General features: G+C 50.6%; 6 protein-coding genes across 6 annotated transcripts; 2 read left to right on the top strand and 4 right to left on the bottom strand.

Annotated features, from left to right (window-relative positions):
- Positions 1-664: 664 nt before the first annotated feature.
- N7446_009807 (regulator of nonsense transcripts 2) lies at positions 665-4,397 on the bottom strand (the record flags this gene model as incomplete). The annotated part of the gene is made up of 5 exons (XM_058518552.1): positions 665-913; positions 977-1,297; positions 1,352-4,170; positions 4,281-4,325; positions 4,379-4,397. 5 exons carry the CDS (start codon positions 4,395-4,397, stop codon positions 665-667), a joined length of 3,453 nt encoding a protein of 1,150 aa, XP_058369340.1.
- Positions 4,398-4,842: 445 nt separating this feature from the next.
- Positions 4,843-5,097, bottom strand: N7446_009806 (uncharacterized protein; the record flags this gene model as incomplete). The annotated part of the gene is made up of 1 exon (XM_058518551.1): positions 4,843-5,097. The coding sequence occupies one exon, from the start codon at positions 5,095-5,097 to the stop codon at positions 4,843-4,845; it is 255 nt and encodes an 84-aa protein (XP_058369339.1).
- A 1,377-nt stretch (positions 5,098-6,474) lies between these two features.
- Positions 6,475-8,093, bottom strand: fhdA (putative transcription factor Tos4; the record flags this gene model as incomplete). The annotated part of the gene is made up of 2 exons (XM_058518550.1): positions 6,475-6,501; positions 6,567-8,093. 2 exons carry the CDS (start codon positions 8,091-8,093, stop codon positions 6,475-6,477), a joined length of 1,554 nt encoding a protein of 517 aa, XP_058369338.1.
- Positions 8,094-10,312: 2,219 nt separating this feature from the next.
- sun1 (SUN family protein UTH1) lies at positions 10,313-11,654 on the bottom strand (the record flags this gene model as incomplete). Its single annotated transcript, XM_058518549.1, has 2 exons — positions 10,313-10,357; positions 10,413-11,654. 2 exons carry the CDS (start codon positions 11,652-11,654, stop codon positions 10,313-10,315), a joined length of 1,287 nt encoding a protein of 428 aa, XP_058369337.1.
- A 3,200-nt stretch (positions 11,655-14,854) lies between these two features.
- On the top strand, positions 14,855-16,104 carry N7446_009803 (uncharacterized protein; the record flags this gene model as incomplete). Its single annotated transcript, XM_058518548.1, has 2 exons — positions 14,855-14,926; positions 14,986-16,104. The coding sequence occupies 2 exons, from the start codon at positions 14,855-14,857 to the stop codon at positions 16,102-16,104; spliced, it is 1,191 nt and encodes a 396-aa protein (XP_058369336.1).
- Positions 16,105-16,448: 344 nt separating this feature from the next.
- Positions 16,449-17,630, top strand: N7446_009802 (electron transfer flavoprotein subunit alpha/FixB family protein; the record flags this gene model as incomplete). Its single annotated transcript, XM_058518547.1, has 3 exons — positions 16,449-16,745; positions 16,822-16,990; positions 17,053-17,630. 3 exons carry the CDS (start codon positions 16,449-16,451, stop codon positions 17,628-17,630), a joined length of 1,044 nt encoding a protein of 347 aa, XP_058369335.1.
- Between the last annotated feature and the right edge of the window lie 296 nt (positions 17,631-17,926).

Here is a 17,926-nt window from a genome sequence, read left to right as displayed (position 1 = left end):
GCAGTCAAATTGGAGCATATTCTCTGCTACTAAGTAATAGAGATCCTGCTTAACGAGGGTCTAGTGCATACATAACAGAACTGATTTCCTGTTTCCATGTCAGGTCATATCGTATTCTTCCACCATCCACCATCAAATTCTACCACTGTCGTCCGAATCAACAGCACCTGCCATCATCCACGAAATCCATCCATGGAGATTTTCTTTGTCATGAAAATGGCCATTCTCGGAGAATATGTATGAAGGAAGGTATGGGAAACCCGGCTCGATCCAGCGTGGGTCGTTTCCACGGAGCTGGGTAATCGATAGCTATGGGAGTGTGTGAAAGTGATCTCGATGGCAATCGCGACAGGAGCAAAACCATGATTTGTTGACGAAGGGAGGAAGGAGTATGGTGCATTTTTCACAAATGGCATTGCGCCCTCGTACTCTCCTCGTAAAGCCACGTATACCATTGATTCAACGCTCAATCTCGAGTCAAGATTTCACAACCGCAGCAACGGCCGTCGGTTGATAACACTAGCACAGACACAGACACTGGGACTGCTGTGTATAATGTGGAGCAATACATCCGATCTGAGTCCAGGCACGGTATGGCATATTCAATAAACCTGTTGGAGTGTCTGTGGGCAAATAGACCTCAGTCCAGACAATGCAGTATTCATTACCAGTTGACATCGCTGAGCTGGAGTTTGCGTGAACGGAATGCAGAGCGGTTGGCGCCAGCTTTGTCCATTCGCTGGCTAGTCGGCGTGCGCTTTTCCTGGGTTGCTTCGGCGGGCTCAGGCTCGTTTGATGCCTCGTAGTTCAGGACTAGATTCTTGATGCGTTGCTGCTCTTCGCGGTCGGCTTGTTGTTGGCTTCGCATGGCGATGGCGAATGTTGAGTCTGATGGGAGATCGATGGTTCGGGTCTGGATATTGTGAGTTTCCTATATACACTTGCACGGCGAGCCTGTGTGTATATAAAGACTTACCTGTTGCTTGTTGCCCTTCTTCGTCATAAGCGAGAATGCCATTGTCTTCGGTGCGACTGGGACAGCAGGAACAGGCTCAGGGCTCGAATCACTAGGCAAGTTCTCGCGGGGAGGCCGTTTCATGGGCAAGGGGATATCGAAAACGGTCTTGCGTTCGAACCGTCTGGAATCCATACTCTCGGCCATCATCTTCTCGAACTCCCGATCGAATTCAGCCTCGGTGGCAGGGTCCCGCTCCTCCTCTTGACGAGTGACAATGATCTGCTCGTCTTCGGATTCACTTTCGCTCTCGTCATTCGCCTCCTGGTTGGGTCCGGAGGCCTGGGATTCGTTAGAAAAATGGGTTCCTTGCGAGTGAGCTGGAAGTGAGCTCACCTCTGCTTCATCACTAGATTCCTGCTCTTCATCAATGTCAGGGATTGCATCTTCCTCGAACCCCTCATCAGACGAACTGCTCTCCGCTTCCTCTTCCTCAACTTCTGCTTCCACCGGTCTCTCCGAATCCTGCACGTTGTAGTTCTGAGCAACAGCCTCGCTGAAAATTCTAGTCGCTTCTTCTGCATCTGTGGCAAGCTTCCACTGTGGGCGGATAGAAGAGAATGTATCCTGAACAAGGAAGTCCACATCCATGGGCAGTGGGTCCTTGGTGAACAGGTAGTACTGGAAGAACGAAAGGAAGAAATCCAGTTTCTTCTTAGCTGAGCCACGATCAAAGCAGTGGCCACACGTATCGAGAAGTGTACATGCCAAACGCAGACGGAAATAGTCGTCTGGCAAGTCGAGCATGGTAATTCTTCCAGGAGCCGGGGTACCGCCTTCATGACCAAAGGTGATAATGCGGTACAGCGTGTCAAAAATGACAGGGGAATCAATCATCTTGTAGTTGTAAAGCTCACCCAGGTATTTGACTTCCGCAATGCGCTTCTGATTAAACTTGAAGTCGTTCTGCTCGAGGCCAAGTGTGATCTGCTCCAGAATGTTGTCAATGATTCCGATCACGAAATCCTGGTGGTACCGGTACAAGGCACTGGCGAGAATTGCCAAAAGATGGATACTGCCATATTTGACCTTGACTGGTTTGCTGAACACGCGTTCCAGGATTTCGACAACCTCCTGCTCCTCCCAGTGAAGTTTGCGAATGGACTTCAGAATTTTGGTGTAATTGCGCTTGTTCATATCCAGGTAGATCAAGCGGCGGATGTACTGCTCCATGGGGGTACGTTCCTTCTGCTGGATGGCAGGGCGTGGTGGCGGGTCTACATAGTAGATGGCATTCTCGATGACCATACGCTCCTGTTGAGCCAGATGTTGCACGGCCTTCTTGCGGCTCAGAGTCTCAAGGAAAGATGCCATTCGGGGCGCTGTCTCCGGGTTGCGCAGCAAGTAACGGCCGCAGTTCTCGAGCAGATTTCCGATGATCTCAATGTTCATGCGTGAGAAGTCGTCAAGCGAAACCTTGAAACAATGGAAGATGATATGCTCTGGAACCACGCCGAATTTTGTCAGTTCGGCTAAATAGCGCACATTGCCCATGCGTACTTGGCCGAGGAACTCCTTTGCTTTGCGCCGCTGCAGACTTCTGAACTCCTCATCAAGATAGGTGGTAATTCCTTGCGGGATATCTGGAAGGTACTGTCCAAGTGTTGCAACCAGGCGAGAATATAGCGGCAAAAGATCAATGCGGCCCTTGGGGATATCCGACACAGCTTTGACAAGTCTGTTCCGTGATGCCTTCGAGTTGACCCAGCAAAAGTCCAGAGCGAATTGATCGACTTGGTCCTTTGTCTGCAGCTCCGAAAGCTTGGCCAAAAGAGAATCCACCTGGGCGCCCACGGTCTTACTCGCGATTGCAGTCGATTGATCATCCGCCTCCGCGGCGGACTTCTCATTCGAAGGCTCTATCGAGTCATTAGTATCGCCGTCAGACTTCTTTCCAGCCTCTTCTGCATCACTCTTCTTTTTCTTGCCATCTTCCAACAACACCGCCGGCACCTTCCCCTTCAAGTCGACTAGATTTTCGTAAAAGCGTCTCTCTTCTTCGTCTTCCCAGATTCCGGCTCCTTCACCCTGACCGCGCAGGTAATCAGCGGTCTTCACAAGGCCGATCCCACCATTAGCCGAAGCATCGGTGGCCTCTTTCTCAGCAAGCTCGGGCATCTCGGTCCCCAGGGCCTCACATAGCACCTGAGTATTGGCCACGAGCTTCTCCAAGGACTTGGTCTGCTTTTCAAAGTTCGCTTGACGGTCCTCAAAGATCTCGCCGCTCTTCACGTATGCTTCAGCATTGCGGCGGTTCTGCGCTGCCAGTGCCCTCTGGTCCCGAACCACATGCGCCTTCACATCATCAAGATACCGATTCAAAATGTTTCTGAATCGCTGCTGGGTCTTCTCGGGGATCAGAGGTAGATCAGCTTCGGTATTTGGTTCGCCGTTGCTCTCGGTCTGGGCATCGGCGCTGGAAGTTGTAGCACCATCCGCCTCGACAGTCTTCCTGCCATCTTCTGCGAGCTTCGAGCCGACAATATCCCAGCTGAAACTCTTCACGAATAGCACAGCAAGCGGCAAATTTGTATGGTCGCGGTCATGTCCGAGCAATTCCTTCAGAACCTCCAACGGGAACGGCTCAGCCTGCTTGTCCTGGTCCTTCGTTCCAGCAGCCGGCGATTTCGCCTTGAGCGGCGTGTCCGAGGGCTTCCCACCGATCCCAACGACGCCATCCTTGCCCTTGGCGCCCAGATCCTCAGGCCGCTCGACGTCATCCAGGGTCTTGAGAACATTAACCAGCCAAAGCTCCGTAATAACTCTGAGAAGAACGCGATGACGAGACAATCGGTCCTTCTCTTCCCGTTCGCGGATTTCCTGGGTCAAAGCCTTCAACTGTGCTTTATCCGGTGTGCTCAGACCCCGGCCGAGCAGCCAACCAATCTGTCGCGTAAACTCCCATGGTCCGAAACGCTGATGCAGCGCGCTGACAACTTCAACCCCTGCGGCGATTTCTCCGGGAGATTTGAGCTTGCACAGACCTTCATAGCAGGCGGAGATGATCTCAGAAAGGTACTTGTGGAGCGAAAGGGTGCGGATGTCAGCGAGGAAAGTGGAAAGGGCGGAGGCACTGATTCCGGTCCGAAGACGTTTAATGAAGGCGGTGTTCTTTTTCAGCGCTGAGTCGAGGGATTTGCTCGTGGTGAATACGTCTGCGTTGGTGTTAGTCTCTGTATCATTTCGGATATGGGGCGGGACCGCGAGGCAGTTCCAGTTCCATCCTCATCGTCACCACCGTCACCAGGGAGGGAGTTGCTCGTACCGGATTCGCCTGCCCAGGCTCGCTCATTTAGGTCGCGGAGCTCCCCTGTGAGGACATGTTAGATTTTGCGGGGTGAGTCTTGGGTCTGGATTCTGTACTTTTCCGCTGGCGATCCATCTTCTGTGTGTCCACAGGTTCAATCGTGGGGTCCTTTCTGAATGTCCGAAAGGAATGCGCTTAGGTGACTGAAATGCCACATTGGGGAATGGAGAATGTAGAGAGGAGAATAGTAATCCAGAGCTTCAGATAGAAAGCTGGAGAAGCCCGAGTTCCAAGTTCCAAGTTCCAAGGCGGTGCGGAGGTGATCGCGGACATTTTGCTTATCCGCTTGTGCGATAACGTTACTTCATCTCTTCTTTTAGTCAACCCTGGAGGACATTCATGGACATAGTATACGATATGCATTCTGTTAGCTTTTACTTCCATCTGACTGCTACAAATACCCCAGACAAATCTCAATCCCAATCCTAATCCCACCCCCACTTCCGCACCGAAAGGACGATCCCAGCACTAAGCGCAAGCACAAGTATCCATCGTTTCAGATCCCAATCCCAAGACCTACTTAATCCCCGCTATGAGCCTCCGTAAATCCCATCTCCTTCCCTGGCTCCGACCCAAGCAGCCGTTCCTGCTGCTGATGCTTCTGATCCTGGCTACTCCAGCTCTGCCGACGATCAAACGTCGGCTTCCATTCATCCCGGTTCGAATTGGTCGACTCTCGTTTCTCGGAGGAGTCGAGGTTTCGAGATGCAGGGAGAATGGCAATTTCCTCCCTGTGCATTTCTTCGAAGGGATTGTGTTCTTCGTTTGAGGGCATGGTGGGTGGGAACAATGGTGGTAGATAGGTAGATGGATGGAGTAGATGATAGATGGTAGATGGTAGATGGTAGATGATAGATGGTAGATGGTAGATGCTAGATATAACAATATGATATGTAAGAGTTATCTCGTTCGTTTGTAGTATAACGCAACACGAGATATGATATCAGATGTATGACTCCCTAACCCAGCTCATAACTCATAGCCTCTTATATGCCCTCCTAGTGAGGGGTATGCAAAGTGCAAGGTCTATTTGAGTGGCGTGGTATCTAAGATCCCGGGAGATAAGGGTCTCGCAGAACGACCTCGTCAAGGGTAATAGAGAGAAGTATTTCCTCTGCGATCGAATGGGCGATATCCGATGGGGATGATATACAGTATGACGTGGGGTGGCGATGGAATTACACTATCCCGACAAATAGAGCGGCTATGATTCGGTTTGTGTGGAAAGGTTGTTTATTGCATTTTTAAATTATGACAGCATTGACGGGTAGCTTTTCAATTGTTGTGTTGGTACTTCAATTGACATGGTGACGGTGATGGTGATGGTGTTGATGACAATGGCATGAACCCTGCAGCGAGGATCTGCTGTATCACTTCACTGCTAGGTGCTACAGGAACTCACGTTTATCACATGAATGTGATATTATACTGAGTACATGTACGTACCAAGTTTGCATACTATTACTATGATTGGTGACGGGACATCCCTAGGTACTAGTACTACACTCCTCCCCTACTTCCGAAGACCAAGTTATAATAGTGACACACTGAAATTGACGAGCTAGCGTACAGGTCATGATTGCGTTTAACCATCGAAAAGCAGACCCAGGAAATGGCAAAAACCAACGAGGCAAAGGCAGAGGCTAAGGTACAAGTATAGTCCGCAAGGTACGCGTGACATGAGAGTCGACTGTCCAGAGACAGATACACAAGTGAAGCTCGCAAAAGTTCTTCCCAAACAAGAAAGAGGCAAGTGCAACACACAATGAGAGCTAGTGTAAGCAAGAGTGTGAGGGCCCTGCAACGCAAACAAAGCAGTCGCCTTCAAAAAGCATCGTGGGAAACCAAGTTTTGGCTCTATAAAGCCCACCAGAAACCAAGCCGATATACAGGCGCTTTTGGGACACCACATATCGTACAAGACAAGTCGATACTGAGAACAAAAAAAAAAAAAAAAAAAGGAATACCCCAAAAAGCAGCAGAGCGAAAAGGGAAAAGAACAAGAATAATCAATTAAAATCAGGGTATGCCTCACGCCACGCTATGCGAGTCACCCTAGTCAAGCAGACCGGGATGACAAAGAATCACTGCAAATATGTACTGAGAAAGCCCATCCGATGACGGAAAGACACTGGGCCTTTGGGTCAATGACTCATTTGGGCTTGCGCCAGAAGTATTGCTGATGAGATGTTAGTAAGGATCTGAAGTTGCAAATATTCATGGAGGGACATGGATGGTACTTACCTTGTGCTGCTTCCGACAGTTACGCAGCCCGGGCTTCCGAAGATCATTCACCACAGCAGACCGTCTCATCACGTCGTCATCCTCGTCAGGGATGTAATAGTATTCACTCTCGAGGGGCTTGCCTGCTGCATCCTTTCCTTCACGGGCAACTCTTCCGATGAACTTGGTCGTTTCAAGGATGGTGCGGATCTCAGACTTCGATGGGCCAGAGACGTTCGCATGGCTGGATCGCCAATACGCAGGAGGGAGGTTGTTCAGGATGGTAGAGAAGGGTGTCGACGAGAGGCGGGAGAAGGCCAGTTGGTTGGCAGCATGGTTTCGAACTCGCTCAAACCGTTCATCGGTGTACTGGGGCTTGGCCTCGGAAGTATCGTGTTCCTGATTCTCGTGGGCTTTGGCAGGCTGTCTTGGAGACCGGGTGGGCTGGAGGGGCTGGGCTGGCAGCAAGCTGCGCGGGGAGCGAGCAGTCCGAACGGGTGAATCACCTGCACGGAAAGACGCCATACGGGGAAGGAGGTTCTCGCCAAATGGACCGAAGGAGTGGACAATAGGGTCGTTCTCCTCGTCATTGTCGGAGAATTCCTCAGATCTACTGTGGTCGCTGAACTCGCTCGCGTGCGAGGTATTGAGAATGGCAGTAGCACAACGGGCACTCTGGGACGTCACACCGGTGACAGTGTTGTGACGCTTCAATGGGGATGGCTCATCTTCGAAGACAACAACATCGACGCGAGAACGGGAAGGTGTGAAGATAGGTGAGGATGGGGGAATGGCACGCTGGACAGCAGGCGACGGAGACACAGGTGAAGCCAGACGCTGACGTTCCAGCAGTGGACTTTCCTGTAGTTCTCGCCGAGACTGGCGTCTCTGGGTTGGTGTGGCTTCATCACTGGTCTGTTCCGAGTCGGTGGACGGGCAGTCCCTCCTGTCACCGCGAGGCCATTGCACCAGCACGCGAGCATCATGAACATCGATCATGATATCCGCATCTTTAATGTCCGACGTGAAGGTCTTTCCCTTGGCTAGGTCATATTTCCTGCCTTGGCAGTGGATCTTGATACCATTCCATCCCATGCACACGATCTCAACCCTATCCCGATCGAACGGGTTCGGAGCAGGCTTATATGTAGCCTTGACATGAACACGAGAGATCATGCGGCTGGCAGCGAGCTGGTGATGGCACGAGACACTGGACCGACCCATCAGGATAGGCTCCCCATTCTCCAACAGCATTATCGAGGGCACGGCAGACAGGGGAGCCCGTTCGAGGGCAGCGGAAAAAGAGCGTGGCAGCGAAGGCCGGGAGGCAGCGATGCCCGGAGGGGGAGACGACGACATTATATGAGTCGATGAGGTCGGGACTGGCGTGGGATAGGTCGAGACTTCGGGTTCGCGTGCTACACGTTTGTGAGGCCGAGGAAGGGAGGGTGATGAGCTCAAAGGCTCAAAGGCAGGCAGCAACGCCGCTGGACGTTTCATGCCGGCAGCTTGAGCAGCAATGCTACTCTTGAATGGAGAAGACTCCATTGTATTTAGTGGGACGAAGTCGTCACGAGCTCACACTCACGAAAAAAACCCAGAGTCGTGGTCGAGGACCCGCGTCACCGCGTGTTGTATGAACAGAGAGAAAGACCTAGAGGATTATAGGAAGAGACGTAAAAGACGTCAAGGCCTCCCCTAAAGAAAAGGGTGTGGGTGGGAGGAAAGGAATTGGTCAAGGAGAAAGGAGGAGAAGCATTGAAGAAAAAGGTAGGTGTGTGGTGGTGGAATGCCCTGGGGCGGAGCGTCTCGTCCCTGCGCGGAAATGCACGCTTACAGCCCGAGACGCGTTCGATAGGCGCCCACGACACTCCACTATTAATTCGCGATTCTAATTAATTATATAGGTAATTGAGATATACATTTCTAATAAATTATAGCAGAAAACATGAAAGGGCGCGACTTGGAGGGTTGTTTTGCTGTAATTCAAGGTGTCAACTCTATACACTTCCAAATGACAAAGCGCGTCCGCGTCTCAAGTCACGTGTTGGTGACCTCACGCGAGTTTTGGTAGCTACGGTCACCGCAGGAATGGTATTCTCTCATATCCAACATAGTTAACATTGTTAAGTATGTATGTCAAAGATCAGACATGACCATATCCCAACTCTTGAACATGGATGGCCTAGTCAGATCCTTCAGTACTAGTGGCATCTAGGTATTGAACAAAACCCTGACGACTTTACAATTAGCACAGAACCACAAAACCCCACTGCTGTCACGAAATGGACATCCGACCACCCAGTCGCGTTTCTCCCAGCCCCCAGTTGAGCTGATTCACTTCCCAGCCAACATAATTTGGTACGTGATTGGTCTAGAAAGTTCTCTTCTCCAATTGCCAGAAAGGAAATATAAGCGGTTAGGAGCTGGAAAACACTTGTTTTTGCTTGGAGTTTTCAAGGTGGGGCCTCGGGTAGTTTTCGATTTTGATGTCATGTGTTTTGATGCAATTCAAGTCCTGTTTTCACGAGATCTTAAGCTCTGCAGTAGCTGTGACAATTATCCTCTAACTGATGATCTTGAGATGGAGGTATAAGGCCTACATATGACTTTGTAGCACATTGAATGCCTTGTACATTTGAACACGTGGTCCGGGTGTCAATATGAGCTTGTTCACGAGGATATATATATGGACGGTATGGAAGCTTGAACCCTGATTTTCTGCAAATATTATACAGACAACTAGAACAAGGACCAACGATGAATAGATTAATTACTGATATCAACCACTCCTTGTATGATCCCTGATATAACTATGCATTTCTATAGCTCTTGTGTGGGGATATGCATCAATGTAGGTGATCTATCACAAACCATATCAAGCATTCGCCACCACAGGTAATAATTGGCTACTCCCTAACATTAGACGACCGTGCATAATCATTGTTGGACGACATGTGCTTGTCAAATGTCAGAGCCGCTGGCTTCTAGATTATACATGGTTGGTTCTATGGACATGGTTGACTATAGAGGTATGCATCCGTACAAAACACCCATGATAGATTATACCGAGTAGAAAAGTATGGAAACAAGAAAAAGAGATTGTGAAATGAATGCATAAAAGAAAAACGCTCATTCAAAAATAAGGCAGTAGATCTCACTCGTACTAGGCCACCCTCATGTATGCTGGGTGTCAGCCTGGAAGTCAAGTGGCTGGCTGACCACCCACTGTTACAGAACCAGCTGCAGTCCCTAGTCCATTCTCCAGTGTCAGTCACCGCTTCACCTTAACCTTCACCACCCGCAATCCATCAACACAGTGACAAAACCCAAAGAGAGAAAAAACGAGCAAAAGATCCAAAGCTCTGACGACCAAGCCGAGGACAAAGGAACGAAGAGATAGATTTAATCAAGACTGATTGGTATCCGAAGAGATACAGAAGAGAAATAAATCTAACCGTGACAATAAACAAATATCGTTCCCGTAAAAGTAATCGACCCGGGGGAAAACATGGTCGTAAGAAATAGAACAAAAGGGGGCAACAAGGATTGGATGGTTTCGGTCCAGGTCACACATAAAACAAGATAGAACCTAAGATACACAGAAAGGAAAACACGACACTTCAAGTAACCATGGTATAGACAAGTGCACGTGTGGGAGGGAGATGAGGGCGGTCCTTCTTCTCGCCTTCGTGCCATTCGGCCGGGTGATGCTCATCGCATTGGGTGCTTTGTGAAGACTGCCACCGACTAAGTCATCGACACATTTACTCGTAGAAGACGTAGTAAGCGTTGCCGGAGGTGACACCGACCTAGAAAAGATTGATTAGTATGGATGAAATCTAGGATATTCAAGAGTAAACTTACAGTGCAGCCGCTGTTGCCGCTGATAGCACCCTTGGAGTCGTAGAAGGTGCCGCCCTCGTAACGGCACTCGTCGCTGAGGTTGTCACCGACGAGCTTAACATTGAAGTCGAGCTTCTTGGTGGTGGTCGGGGTGTTGGGGAAGATAGACAGGAACTTGCCGGCCGAGGTGTAACCAACGCCGAGGTTGAGAGGAGCCCAGTTACCGATGGGCTCGCTGCCGTCACCCCACTGGCAACCCTTCTCAGTGGAAACACCCTTGGGGTTGACGTAGTACTGGGCGGAGGTGGACTTGCCCTCCCAGTTGTAGTAGGTGTCACCGTCAGGGCAGGTAAGGGGGTGGGTGGCACCGGAGACGGCAGACAGAGGAACGGTCTCGGACTCGGTACCGGGGTAGTCAGTACGGCAAACGGCGACGTCGCTGGACATCTGGTTCTTGACGTGGACACCACCAACACCCTCAATGCAAAGCTGCTTGTGGGCAGAGTTAGTACGGTAGAGCTTGCCGCCCTTGCACTCCAGACCACCGACAGACTGGCCAGTAGCACCCTGGGTTTCGGGCCACTGGGACTTTTGGTAGCCAGCGGGACAAGCGTACGAGCACATGGCGCCACTGTGGCACTCATCGCCGGTAACAGCGGTGACAATGTCACTGACCAGGTCGTCGACCAGGGTCACGTACTGGATACCAGAGTAACCGCCCAGACCAAGGTAGTCAAGGGCGACGGCACCGTATTCAGAGGGGAAGGTACCGCAGTCGATCTCTCCATCGGGGAATTCGGCGGTGAGACCAGTGGCACCGGAGCTGCTGGAGCTGGAGGAGCTGCTGGTAGCGGCAGCAGTGGCAGAGCTAGTGGAGCTGGTGGGTTCGACGGTGCTGCTCGAGCTGGAAGGAGTTATCGCAGCGGCGGTCTCCTGGAGGATAGCGGGAGCAATGGTGGAGGTAGGAGCAGGAGTGGAAGTCGAAGTAGGAGTGGCAGTGCTGGAGGACGAGCAGGCAGCGGCAACGGCGGTATCGAGCCACTCAAACTTGTGGTCGGCAAGACCCTGGCAAGCCTCGTTGATGCTGATCGCCTCGGGGGCACCGGACTTGGAAGGGTCCAAGACGACGAAGCTGTACTCAACGGGACCGGTGTTGACAATCTCGGTCTCGGTGGCGCGCTTGTGGCGGTGAGCGTGTCCGTGGCCATGGGCAGTCGCGAGACCAGCCGTCGCCAGCGCGGCAACAGTGTTGGAGAGCTTCATTGTATCGATTCAAATCTGTTGACAAGGCAAGTGTTAGTCTCGTCCAATCCATATTGTGCAATTGCCGCCATATGTCCATCGTGCTATGTATCGAGCTTATATCAAGTCGCATCACTCAAACGCGATGCATATCATCTGATAGCGTAGCGCGTTATCGCATTGTTGTTTCGTTGCATAACTTGCGAGGGCCTTGTCCCTCGATCTTAGCAGACGATGGACATCTAATCGCAAAACCTGTCCCAGATATAAAGAACGGGAAATGGCACGTACATCAAATCACAGCAAGCTGGCACGGTTTCGAACAGGCTGTACAGAAGAGAAGGACAGTGAGTTTTCCGGATCAAATGAGTGTGTTAGAGAGACAGAATCTCTCTGGTCGGATGGGATAACTTCGAAAGAACTGCAGACTGGGGAAGAAGGGAGGATACAAAAAGGAGGGGGTCGGGCCATGTCCCAAAAGCGTTAGCGTGATACTTTCCATTACCAGAAAAGGGGGAAGTATAGTCTCACACTGCCTAGTGGGCCTATATGCCCTTGGCAACTCCTATTCATATGTAATTAGCATACCGTATAGGATACAATGATACATTCATACTTGTATTCATCATTGCCTTTACTTTACCAGATTGTGGCTTTCGTATTCTCTGTTCTCTGGTCTTTGTTTACTTGGTCCCTGGACCTTGGCGTCCAAACGAGATTAAACTGCCAGGGGCAACCAATCAACAAGCTATCCGCGCCCCCCTTGGGGCCCCGTTTTTCAGGTACCCCAATCAGCGTTCACCTCAAATTCCTTCCGTATCCATGGGTACCAAACGTTCAATATTTGACCATATGATTGCCATGTGTTCATAATATTGAGTACAAGTATAACGTTACTTCCAGTCCGTAATCGCCACGCCAGGGGTACTCGGACCTACGTTTGTACCTACCGTGCACTGTACTCCGTACAGTAACTTAACGTTACCTTATTACGGTTTACACCCCTGACAGAACAGCAGGGGACCTCTCCTGGCAGACTCTGCTTAATACCTCGTTCATACCGTAGAAAGTATAATTAATTATCTGTCCGAACATGTATGATATCAGGGTGGTTCGTAAAGGAAACTATAATCACTTGCGATGACGACTCCACGCCTTTTTAATTAAACTCAGAGCGCATCTCCATTACCCACTTTCCTATGCAGTAGCGGCACTTGCTGTTTTATAGCCGATTAGCACTCCAACACTCAGGACATTGGAATTATAGTGATAGGCGAGCTAGAAGCCGGTCTAGTCGATCCACAGCAATCTTAATTCCGTACACGGCACGGCCTTGTCCGCGTCATAGCTCTAGCACCCTAAGAAAAACAGACGTATCAAATCCAACGTCCCGAATTCTGGTTCGCCCATTTTATCCTGCATCTTCAAACTTCAAACTTCGAGCATTGGATATGCTTTTTATACTACAATGCTACCAAAACTGACCTTCATTTTTAGTATATTTCTAGCAAACAATAAAGAGTAAGGCCTCAAGTCTTGCTTTTGGTAAAACACCGTCAGCTCCACACAATATGCTTCCCCAATGGTTCTGGTCTATTGTTTTGCTGGTGCCTACACTACATAACCCGCTGCACACATTTTTACACGACAGATCTCAGCTGGTATCGATGCTAACTCCATCGGCCCGACTCATTTCCCCACAGTAATTCTCGTTTAAGCGGAGTCGGCTGCTGGTATCAGACAGATCGTGGGGAGAGGCGTGCGCGGCTTCTAGGTTAGTGACTGTTGGCGTGCACCGTCCACTCCACGTTTAATCATTTATATATTGAAACTGGGGGCATTTCACGGTTGGCCTGTCGGAGAGCTACCGTCCATATCAGTGTTGATAAATTTCTATTGCCCTGTTTTGCTGCCAACGTCACAGACATTGCCAGTCTCTGAGGTCTTATTGGTGAGGGTTTAGTGCATGGCGACATACGGTAATGTACTACATAACCTGGACTGCTGAAGTCTACACGATCTAGCTAATGTTGGAAACCCTACGTATTTTTAAGATTATGGTACATTACCTGCTGTCCTCGGCGTATTTCGTACCTTGCAGCATCGGTCATGCACCTCCTTTCCCAGCCGCCTCGACACCGCCAAACCAGCCACCAAATTAGCTCGTTAGCTCATATCTTTTTTTTACCAATGCATATCATCCAAGATTGTCACCTTGGGGTCTGATCTTCGCATGATCTCCTTAACCGTCGGCGGACGTCTATAAATAGTCAGCCAAGCTTGCCGCGGACTTGGCACTCTTATGGAGAGACGATCAATTCTCATATCCTTGTTTAGCCAGAAGCGAGGGGTCTCCTCCGGAACATTTTTAGACAACCTGAAACATACTAACATTGTGGTGACAGCAGAGCTTATTCCAGCCGCATTACATCTTGAAACACCCTTGTTGAGATGCAGCACGTGAGACATCTTGATCAGCTCTAGTCATTTCGGTGACCAGCTGCTTGGGATGGACCTTGCGTCCAAAATTATATTCTTTTTATGACTTGTGTTGCATCGCATACCGTCGATGGCTGGATCTCCATCGGTGTCGATATGAATCTGTTTGTTTGATTGGTTACACAGAGGGGACCCTTGCACGGTTGGGATCTCAGTTGATCTGAGAGACGGCCGGCCCTGCAGAATTGGTCGTAGATGAATAATGAATCGCAGTTGGGGGATTGGATGTCGCCTTCGCTATGTTGCGATCGGGATTGCGAGAGACATGTCAGCCAAATAGGCCGGCAAGAGTAGTATATGCACGTTCCCATATCAGTTATTAGTATAGCTTAATTATTACAGCAGGCTCTTGCGAGGTCGTTTGCCTGCTGATGTCTCCATGAAGCCATAGAGTCCACATTGTTCAGCGTTATCAATAACTGATGGATAAGATATGGGCCAAGAAATCCAAGAAGCCTCACCATTGCCAATTTCATTGGTCAATAGATCATCTCTGAAGACTTCCACAGCCTGACCTAGGGCATTGAAGAAATGCAAGACTCGCACACTATGAAGATTTCAGGCTTGATGGCTATACCCGTTGACGCCTCAGGCGACAAGGCACTCACTGTGGTCTGGACTGCCAAGCCGGACAAACTGCCACCGCCTTCCGATTTTTTTTTTGAGTCCCGATATCATCGCAAAAAAATTGGAGAAGTTCAACGAGTCTACAACTTGCTAAAATGGGCTCCTCTACTACTCAACTTACCTCCAAGGTAGCCTCTGGCTCACCTTACCAGCTCGACAAGCCCCAGGTTAGTACCGATGACCCCCGAGATGCAATTGCGCGAAGTACTTATCGGACTCGAATTAGGCCCTCAAAGCTTCGTCGGCGCTGTTGAAGCACATCAAGTCCTCCCAGGACGAGAAGGAGAAGTCTGCGACCAAGAAGACTTTGATTGGTGATGACTCCGATGACGAGGATAGCGCCATCAAGAACGAGGCCATCTGGCTCGTCCTCACCACCAAGCAGCACGTGGTGGACAAGAACCGCCTGAAGCCCGGCAAAATCGCTCTTCCTCACTCTCTCAACACATCTCCCTCGCTCAGCATCTGTGTGATCACTGCCGACCCCCAGCGCGGTGTTAAGGACATCATCGCCGACTCCTCTTTCCCCCAGACCCTTTCCGGCCGCATCGAAAAGGTCATTGGCTTCTCAAAACTTAAGGCCCGCTACCAGAGCTTCGAGAGCCGTCGCCAATTGTTCTCCGAGCACGATGTCTTCCTGGCTGATGACCGCATCGCCATGCGCCTTGTTCAGACCCTTGGCAAGATCTTCTACAAGTCCAGCAAGCGTCCTATTCCCATCCGTATCGCCGAGATCGAGAAGGTCGATGGCAAGCGGGTCAAGAAGGATCCCAAGAAGAACAACAACTCCAAGGAGGAGGAGAAGAAAGCCTCCTTCGCTGCTCCCCTGATTGTCGCCAAGGAGATCGAGCGCGCCCTGAACTGCGCTCCCGTCCAGCTTGCTGCTTCCACCACCGCTTCCGTCCGCGTCGGTTCATCCAAGTTCACCCCCGAGCAGCTGTCCGACAACATCGCGGCTGTTGTTAACGGTCTGACTGAGAAGTTCGTCGTTAAGGGCTGGAGGAACATCAAGGCTCTGCACATCAAGGGAGCCAACACCATGGCCCTGCCCATCTGGCTCGCTAGTGAATTGTGGGTCGAGGACTCCAACGTGTTGGAGGCCGCCCCTGAGACCGAAGCTATCAAGGACTCCAAGAAGCGCAAGTCTACTGGCGACGGAAAGCTGCTTGAGGAGAACAAGACCAAGAAAACCAAGTCCGCAGATGATGAAGAGGAGGCCGCATCAGTGGCCGCCCGGAAGGAGAAGCTCCAGAAGCTCAAGGCTCAGGCTCTCGAGGATGGCGACACAAGCAAGGCCGCCGCCCCGAAGATTGCGGGCAAGAAGAAGAGAAAGTCGACTTCATAATGGTTTTAGCTCTAATGTTTCTGCATGTAAAGGTATTTCTGGCGTACAAAATATCACGTGTGTCTATTGTTTCTACAGTCATATATTACGCTAGCAATTGAGATCAAATGATTCAGCCAAAATTAAACTCTCCAACTTCAACGAGACATAATCAAGTAGATCAATTCCTCCCATTATCGTTCTTGATCAGCCTATATGATCACCGCGTTAACCGAGTCCGACCTCGGGAGGCGGTCTTGGCATCCCGACGATAGCCACCATCACATCACCGTGAATCGCCGAGCTTCAATCTTGACCTTTCCACATTGAAAGAACAACGACGATTTCTTCACCAAGTTTTCAACATGATTCCAATCGCCAGGCACTCTGTCCTGCGGGCTGCCCGCACCCAGCTTTATCCCACCCGCACACTGAGCCAGTCGGCGCTCGCCCGCCTTCTCTCGACCCTCGCAGTCCTCGAGCAGCGTGATGGCAAGCTGCAGTCCTCGTCCTTGTCCGCAATCGCGGCTGCACAGAAACTCGGTGGCTCAGTAACGGCCTTCCTCGCTGGTTCTGGTGTCAAAGCTACCTCCGCTGCCGAGGCTGCTAAGATCAAGGGCATTGAGAAGGTCCTGGCTGTTGAGAACGACGCCTACGAGAAGGTACAACCCATTCTATATACAGCGACTGTTGTATTTCAAGAAGCAACAGCTAATGTTCGACTTTTGCGACCTGCAGGGCCTCCCCGAAAACTATGCGCCTCTCCTCGTTGAGAATATCAAGAAGGGCGAATTCACCCACATTGTCGCCGGCCACTCCGCCTTCGGCAAGAGCCTGCTACCCCGCGTGGCCGCTCTCCTGGATGTGCAGCAGATCTCAGATATCACCGGCATCGAGAGCGAGGACAGTACGTGTACCCCGACGAAGAATCCTGACATGTGATACCGCCAGCCACTAACGCCGACACAGCCTTCGTCCGCCCCATCTACGCCGGCAATGCTATCCTGACCGTCCAGTCTACTGACAATATCAAGGTGATCACGGTGCGAGGCACCGCCTTCCAAGGCGTCGAGACCGAGGGCGGTTCCGCCGAGATTGCCGACGGAGCGGACCCCAACGCCCCCGCCTCGACCGAGTGGGTGTCTGAGGAACTGGCCAAGTCTGAGCGTCCCGACCTCGCCACTGCCACCCGTGTCGTGTCGGGAGGCCGTGGATTGAAGTCCAAGGAGGAGTTCGACCGCATCATGCTTCCGCTGGCGGACTCGCTTGGCGCTGCTATTGGTGCTTCGCGTGCTGCTGTTGACAGTGGTTTTGCCGATAACAGTCTGCAGGTTGGTCAGACTGGTAAGAATGTTGCGCCTCAGCTTTACCTCTGTGCTGGTATCTCTGGTGCTATTCAGCACTTGGCTGGTATGAAGGATAGCAAGGTCATTGCTGCTATTAACAAGGATCCTGAGGCTCCTATCTTCCAGGTAGCTGATGTTGGCCTTGTTGGTGATCTCTTTGAGAAGGTTCCTGAGTTGACTGAGAAGGTGAAGAGCGCATAAGCTGGCTGCGATTGTTTGTTTCTTTTTGTATCATGACCTATCGAGCAGGCTGGTGCTTTTTTTTGTCTGTTAAATCAACCGTACAGTATACCATTGACTAGAGGGTTAGAGCTATCTTTGGCTTTCTAAATCTAACATTTTCTTCAAAAAATTTTTTTTTGGGTGTCTTTTGATATTGCCGATGTCGCCGAGTAATCTTATTTTGTATAGGGTAGATATGGTTACATACTTATAGCCCGATGCATAGGATTATGGCTCAATCCATATCTGTTCTACATGTTCTAAGTCTTATTCTC

Source organism: Penicillium canescens (genome assembly GCF_028828765.1).
Source record: "Penicillium canescens strain IBT 15451 chromosome Unknown utg000006l_segment0_segment0, whole genome shotgun sequence".
Classification (NCBI taxonomy): Eukaryota; Fungi; Ascomycota; class Eurotiomycetes; order Eurotiales; family Aspergillaceae; genus Penicillium; species Penicillium canescens.
The sequence above is the reverse complement of the archived record's forward strand: the minus strand, read 5'-3'. Positions and strand labels throughout refer to the sequence as shown.